This window comes from Arctopsyche grandis, chromosome 9 (genome assembly GCF_051622035.1).
Source record: "Arctopsyche grandis isolate Sample6627 chromosome 9, ASM5162203v2, whole genome shotgun sequence".
NCBI classification, from domain to species: domain Eukaryota; kingdom Metazoa; phylum Arthropoda; class Insecta; order Trichoptera; family Hydropsychidae; genus Arctopsyche; species Arctopsyche grandis.
Window position 1 is genome coordinate 25108488 of NC_135363.1, and position 7794 is coordinate 25116281.

Here is a 7794-nt window from a genome sequence, read left to right on the forward strand (position 1 = left end):
CAGTGTTGATTTAGAGTGAACTATCAGTGCACTATTTATTTATTTAAGATATATGTACATATGTATGGCTTAATAGCTATCATATCTAATTATAAAAATAATAATATATTCATACACATTTATACATATAAATACATACAAATATTTGCATGTGTGTGTATATTTATATAAAACTTATTATGAAAATAAATAAAAGTAATTTTAAATGTTTGTTCTCAGTAAATAATCAATTCTGCAGCAAATGGGTTAAGATATTTATCATGGCAAAACCGCAGAATGATATTGCTTGACATCATTCACTACATTTTTGTCCAATTGGTAAGTCTGATTTTATTACATTTTTACTGAATTTATGATGATGATGTATAATTTAAATCTTTTTTCAGGAGAAAACTAAGAGAAAACCACAAAGAAGATGTTTGTAGTGAAGACGAATTCCGATTTTGCAACAAATCGAACGAAATATTTGTATGAAGCCATGAAACGACAAAAGTACTGCGACGCATTTTTTTTTGTTCGAAATCGAAGGTATTATTAATCGAATCTGAAAATATTTTATATCCAAATTGTTTCAATGAACATTTTTCATAATTGCAGCTACTACGTGCACATGCTCGTGTTATCGGCGTGCAGCGAGTTTTTTGTGAAAAACCAATATAGGCTAAGTGCAACTTTTTCTCCTTTCGAATTCGATGTTATCGACGCAATACTGAAGTATTGTTACACTGGAGAAATAAGTACGAGTTCATGAAAATCAAAAATAGTTTATTCAATGTGCGTATTCTTCTCATTTATGTAATCATTTCAATATAATTTTAGACATAGACGACCATCATTACAAAAAATTTGTAGAGCTAGCCAATCTACTCGAAGTAAAAATTCCACCGCGATATGAAACGGTCGATCTTTTTAATTGTCAGGAAGTTTTGAGACTATCGGTTGATTCCGAATTGAAGAAAAATGCAATGGATTTGACTCTGGAAAATTTCGACACGGTGAGTTTTGATTACATATATAAAAAAATTATGGTCATTTTATTATTTTTCAATTCAACTTTTATTTTAGCTGCACAAAACCCAAGATTTTCTCAACCTATCAGCCTCCACCGTGATTGAAATCTTGAAATCGGACTATTTGAACGTGCCTTCCGAAGAAGACGTATTCAATGCTGTGAAATTATGGGTAAATCAAGATTATGCTAGCCGTAAAAATTACATGACAAAGCTGATGAGTTTTGTGAAGTTATCTTTGCTTTCGCTGGAGGTATTTGAGATTTATTTAATGATTTAGTTGGTTGAAAAAAAAATCATTCAAATAACGTTTTTATTACATTCTCAGTTTCTCGTCGACGAAGTAATGAAGTTCTGTAATTTGTGTGCAGAGTGTATGACCAATCTTGGACAAGCAATTAAAGACAAAAATAATATATCTTTTATCCAAAGAGAGACCCCTCGAAGAAAAAAAGAAAAAATAGCACTGGTTGGGGGGGATAATTTAGATGTGAGTTTTAAATTACAAGTATAATAATTTTATTGGATTATAAATAAATTATTTTATTGCACAACGTGTTTTTAGGAGGCAGATACCATTGATATTTATGATGGAGAAAATAAAAGTTGGACTCTATCCAAAGGCATTGGAATTAATAAAAGCAATTTTGCGTCTGTCGTCGTAGGTGATTGGATCGTTATCATCGGCGGTTGGAAGAATAGATCACTGACTACAGTAATGTTTTCCGGGGTTGTAAATTACGGGTGCTTAGATAAATCGGAATATAACAAATTCATTCGTTTTCAGGTGGATTATATTGATTTGAAAAACGGTCAGAAACATCCATTGCAGCCGTTAAATCAAGCTCGTTATAATTTATCAGCAGTGACTATCTGTCATGATTCGTCCACTGATGTCTACGCTATTGGTGGTTACGACTATTCGAATAACAAAAATTTATCTTCTGTGGAAAGGTGATTAAATTGCAATAATTTCATCACATCTATTGAAAGGAAGTTAATGTCTATTGATTTCGAGTAGGTGGAACATCAAGACTAGGGATTGGAAAATCATCGCTCCATTGTTGGTGGCTGTGTATGATCATAGTGCTTCTGCTATCGACGACAACATATACGTGACAGGCGGGCGTATAGAGAAAAACAGAAAAAATATATCTCTTAATAAAGTACAGATGTATTCAGTGGAGTCCAATTCTTGGACTTATCGCGCTCAGATGATTCAGGAAAGATCTGAACATTCGGTGAATATCAATTAATTTTATTAAAAACTATTGCAATTAATTTAAAATTCTCTAAAATAAAATTAGCTTTATTTTGATTTCACCATTTTTAGAGCGTCGTATTCAAAGGTAAACTTTTCGTAGCTGGTGGTTTTATCGATCAATTGGATTCTCGTACAGACAGTATCGAGCATTACGATCCGATAGCAAATCTGTGGACAGCATTCACCAAACTCCCGAAACCTGTAGCCGGAACCAGTCTCTGTAGTTTCCAAAATAAACTGCATGGGTGAGATTTTTATATAGCCAAATTTTATTTTATTGACCTGAAATGTAGATCTTAATCGTTGTTTTGATTTGCAGGTGGATATAGTGGAGGGCCTAATTTAAATGATGTTTGGGAATACGAAAAGACAAACAAATCTTGGAAAGCTCTTAAAACTCTTAGCAAAAACAGATATCTTCTGACTGCACATGTCGTTCCATTTGATTCAATTATTCGATCGACTAGTTTGAGCAATTAGTTTTTTTTCTATTACTTGAAAATAAACGTTATATAAAATAATCATTATATTTATGTATTTAAAATATACTTTTTGTAATATTGGAATTTTTAATGTGTTTGATTTATATACATAGTTCAAGAATATTTTTAAGGAATAATTCTATTTGACGTAGTTGCAAACTATTTATCTATGTTTTTACTAAGTATTAACGATTTCATTAAACGTTTCCCAAATGTAATTTATTAAATTTTTCAATTTTATATTTATTTTCCTCATTATTTATTATTTATAGTAATAGAGACGCTGAGAAAACGTCCATCGCCTCCCTTTTGCCTTCCTTGAAAATTACGCCAAATCCCTAATGGGTCTTTATTTAAAGAGATTGTTGTAAGCGTAATTACGTTTATTATTATTATGGTGATATGAAGGAAATTGAATATTTTCATAACTTTAATACAAATTTCGTTTGACGTATTTTCATCAAATTATGTGTAATTTTATGATCTTATTTATATAAAAAATCTCATTTCTGGAAAAGCTCTCATTCGAATATTCGAATGGAAGGCCTACTACGTACACACATAGACAAAGTAAAAATAGCATTATATTACGAAACGTAATTGTAACATTTAATTGAATATTTTGTACATAAATATACATATATCGCTAATGCTTATTTCCAGTGAAGAATCCGCCCACGAAAAGATCCCGCAAAGGAGTTTGAAAGCCTTAAAATCAAAACAATACCTACACATACATTTATATGAAATTTTAATCACATACGAATTAAATGGGCTTCTTTTTTTACAATGAAAAATATGAAACCGCTATCCAATCACGAAAACGAAGCACAATGATATATTACTACGAAATTGCTACGAAAACGTAAACCTTCGCTGATTCAAAATCGAATTAAGATCCTTACGTGCTTAAAAATTCAAACGAATTTCAACACCGAAGAATCATAGATTAACTTCAACCGAAATAAAAAAAATAAAGCTCGCCGGTGTCGGCAAAATACATTTAAAAATAAATTAAACATTCGGCCATATATCAAGTGCTAATTGCGAGACGATTCGTTTTCGGCGTGCGAGCCGCTCCACATAAATCAACCCAGCACTACTGGAATGTCTATTTTTTTTACGAGATTTTTACACCTGCAAAATTAGGTTTTTAGCGGATTTTTTCCGCAGGATTTCGGTCGTTTTTAATGTCCTGAACTCACCTCCAGCCAGGACGAACTGCGCCGCAGCGAGACAGAGCAGCAGCCGCATGGCGGCGCGAGCATCTGTCCCCATGCGCGACCTGCCTGCAATCACGGATCTGTTCTTACCTGAAAACACACAAAAATCACACATTTAAAAAAATTTAAAAAAAATTAAACATGTTTTCTTTGATATCAATACATAAAATATTAAATTTTGTCTCAGAATCAAGCGATAAACACGCGTCAAAGATGTCGAAAGAGATGCTCATCGTAATAGCTTATGGGTCGTGTAATGATTTATGTAGAGAGGAAGGTTTCCATACAGCCTTAGTAGCCCATCGGGATAATCCGTCCCTACCACATTTCCTTCTGTCCTATTAAATCATCAAAGGGACAAATCTAATGGAGATGGACTTCAGCTTAATTTCATAACGATCCTGAATCACTTTTGAATTTCGCGTAGCTAGGTTTTTTTTATAACGAGCGTGCATATAGAAGGTTCATTTATTATAAAGAGGCTGCAGGGAGGTTCTCTCTTTGGATGGATTCCCAAGAACAGAAGCCCCCCGTTCATGAGTATTAGTGAAGATGAAAAAATAAGTATATACAGAATACATAATATATAGTGTAAGTAATACATAATATATAGTGTAAGTAATACATAATATAAGTATATAAATAAGTAAATACATAATATAAGTATGTATATACAGTGATACATAAATACTTTCTCTTTTTTTCTTACTTAAAAACTATATTACATACTTAGATTAAAATTTAAAATGATTTTCCATTTTGAATTAAAATTAATCGTTATTTGTTTACAAAACGGAACCGTTAAACGGAATTGTAAATAAATAAAAATTCGTAAAATAGAACAAAATTCACTTATTCAAATAAAAAAAATTCTAAAATTGATCGTTTGCATTATTTTCTTGGAAAAACCAACTATGAAATACTTGATTTAAAAAATTACATACGGTTATTTTTTTGAAATTGTATAGGTTTTATTAGAACGGGCACAACAAATGTTGTGCCCGTTGATTTTAACGACTTGTTTCGGAAAGGAATTTTATTGATACACGAATCAAAATAAAGTTAAATGTTACTAGCTATTTTACCCGGCTTCGCTCAGATTTTGTAATATAAACAGATTAAACATGGCGAATCTAATAGTAAATATTCATTTGTTTTTTTATTAAATTTATTTGAATCGACAAAATATACCTAATATTCAACCAATTGAATTGTCATCATAGAAACTTTGTTTTGCTTACGAAGTTCCCAACCAAAGATACTTACATACATACTTACATACAAAGTCTCTTTCGAAATTATTTATTAGATATATAAATATAATATATGGTAATTTATAGGCGCGCGAGCGCACATATTAACTGAAAAAGTTGAGTGCTCGCATTACACACTCGTCGATCTAACCCTTTCACCCGTTCTAAATGATGAATGAACGTGTGTGTGTGTGTCTTTGTGGATTTGTGTATGTGTGTATGCTTCCGCACAGCGCATTTTAAATCCCCATCCTTGTCCACGCGTCCACCATAAACATACCCACATACATCGCGTCCGTTTTTATATACATATATATTATATTATATTGCTAAATCTGCTCCAAGCTCCAAAAACAATAAAACGAAAAAAACTCATTAAGAACTGTGTATACTGTTATAAGGTATATATTATATATAGGAAATACAATAAAGTTCTGAAACAATACAATCCAATCCTCCTGGTTTACTTATTATTGGCCTTTTCGCAAAATGTTTGCAGCGCATTGTAGCCGAAGCAATTATTCAAAATCAACGAAACAGAATTGACATTCGCCAAAAAAGGAGACTCGTGTAAAATCGTCGAGGCGATACGGTTTTTCCCTCCCATCAAAAACTTCCAGCAGACAGACGGATACAATAACAATGCGAAATTGATGTAGAGCCTTCTTTCCATTCAATTAGACTTGGGTGCCGCGCCCCGTCGACCAGCCGAACGATTCTGAAACTTTTTTAAGGAGCTTTTTATGTCGTCATCCCAGTTTACCGACGACTGCGGAAACTGCCCAAATTCTCCTCGGTGCGTATTTTCGGTCGGTCGATCCAGCCTCTCTCCGATCTCGACGACTTCTCTCTCGCCCTCCTCCGCCTCCGCCTCTTTTTTGTGTTGTCGTCGAAGCAAGCCATGTAAAAAATTCATTTAGGGCTATCCGGCCCTTTTGTGCGCCGGAGATGTAATATGGAAGCGGCAAAACAGGGTGGATGGGTGAGTCTCGGATACGTTTTCCCTGATTGAGTGACCGTTCAACCGATTTACTGGCTGACCCAATTGTTGGCTGTGTGGGTTTTCCTCCAAAACGAGGAAACTCCGAGCGGTCTATATTTATAAACACATGCGTGATTAGGCACAATGGCCCACGCAAAAAAAGAAGATAATGACGCTTAAACTGATGAGACGAGTTTTCGACGGACAAAAAAAGACGCCGAGATTAGTTGAGGCTAATACGTCAGCTTTTTCTCTGCGGCCGAAACTTTTGACGAAGAAATTTTCGTTGAGTGTATTGTAAGGAGCATGAAAGGAATACATCCGGTCGTAACGAGATAAGGAAACATTGAGAGAATTTCAAATCAAAGCCAATTTATTTCCATTCAATATTAATTTTCTTTCTACCAAATTACACACATACATAATATAAAACGTCTATTTTTCATATAAAAGTTTTATGTTTTGATTTTAATATCACACTTTTCACTTGTTATGAGTAAATAAACTTACTTAAATTATAATTAACTAGTGGCCTGTGTGCAAATACTTGTGCACTCGGTAAAATATTGCAATTCGGATCAACGGAAGCCGCAATTTGACCCGCCGACATAAACAAAAGAATAAATTAAATATACTTTTTTTTTCAAAAAAATTAGTTAAACTGTATTATAAATGTGAACGAAGTGACATGCGCAAAGCTATGCCGCTTTCTCTTTCTACGATATACGATTCAAAGGGGAGAAAGGGAGACGGAGCATGTTAACGGAAATTCACACGCACGCACGCATCAGACAATTATTATATACGATACTAAAACTACAAACCAATAGAAAAAGAAATAGCAAGCAATAGAAAAAATATATAAAATGACCCTTTCGGCGCTCGAAATCTTAAATATTTTTATATTTCAAGAAGTACTACATAGTCAAAATTTAATCTATTTCTTTTAGAGATCGGTTGAAAAAATATTTCAATAATGAAATTTTTCAGATAAAAATTTCCGACAGAGCTAGGCCATCTATCATATTTAGATATCAATTTTTTTTTAATTAAAAACAAAAACATATTACATGTTATTATATACACCAATATGCTGAATAACAAATTGATAAAATAAAACCAGTCCAAAATTAGAACATAAACAAGGCACACACACCTTTCATGATCGAGCTTTACTCAAAAATTAAATTACTTTCTTACCACAACCGATAAAATATTAAACTCGAATCAATTACTTTCGAATGCTATTTTCAGTAGAATTTTTTAAAAGTCGTGCAATTTTCAATTAATTTTTCAATTTCCCGCAAATGTGCTCGACTATTTACACTACTCGTTCGTTTTATTTTTTGTTCGAAGTTGAAATTTAGTACCTTGTTACGGGTAATGCATGGGCGGCGCGAAACAACGACAAAACTTCCTAATGTAGCGCAAAAAATAAAACGTTTTGAATGGTGGCCAGGTGGCGCGGCGAAAACGATGCGTTTCTACGCGCGCGAAAAACACACGTGAAAAACCCATGAAAATTTTCCCAACCAAAACGAGTCCCAGGGGCCCCAGCGAAAACAGCCGAGAGGGAAACA

The 7794-nt window shown here is 33.3% G+C and overlaps 1 protein-coding gene across 2 annotated transcripts; it reads left to right on the plus strand.

Annotated features, from left to right (window-relative positions):
- The first annotated feature begins 291 nt into the window (after positions 1-291).
- On the plus strand, positions 292-2971 carry LOC143916756 (kelch-like protein 7). 2 transcript variants are annotated; one of them, XM_077437997.1, is made up of 11 exons: positions 292-318; positions 387-528; positions 598-737; positions 820-995; positions 1066-1263; positions 1339-1500; positions 1576-1725; positions 1798-1964; positions 2032-2251; positions 2344-2519; positions 2594-2971. In XM_077437997.1, exons 2-11 carry the CDS (start codon positions 416-418, stop codon positions 2601-2603), a joined length of 1512 nt encoding a protein of 503 aa, XP_077294123.1. In that variant the 5' UTR covers positions 292-318; positions 387-415; the 3' UTR covers positions 2604-2971. The 2 variants fall into 2 exon arrangements, with proteins under 2 accessions (XP_077294123.1, XP_077294122.1); XM_077437996.1 differs by having other exon boundaries at positions 1576-1964.
- Positions 2972-7794: the final 4823 nt, after the last annotated feature.

Coding starts and splice junctions, on each gene's coding strand:
- LOC143916756 (XM_077437996.1), top strand. CDS start 416: ATGTTTGTAGTGAAGACGAATTCCGATTTTGCAACAAATCGAACGAAA. Junction 529..597: donor TTTTTTGTTCGAAATCGAAG/GTATTATTAATC, acceptor TCATAATTGCAG/CTACTACGTGCACATGCTCG. Junction 996..1,065: donor CTCTGGAAAATTTCGACACG/GTGAGTTTTGAT, acceptor CTTTTATTTTAG/CTGCACAAAACCCAAGATTT.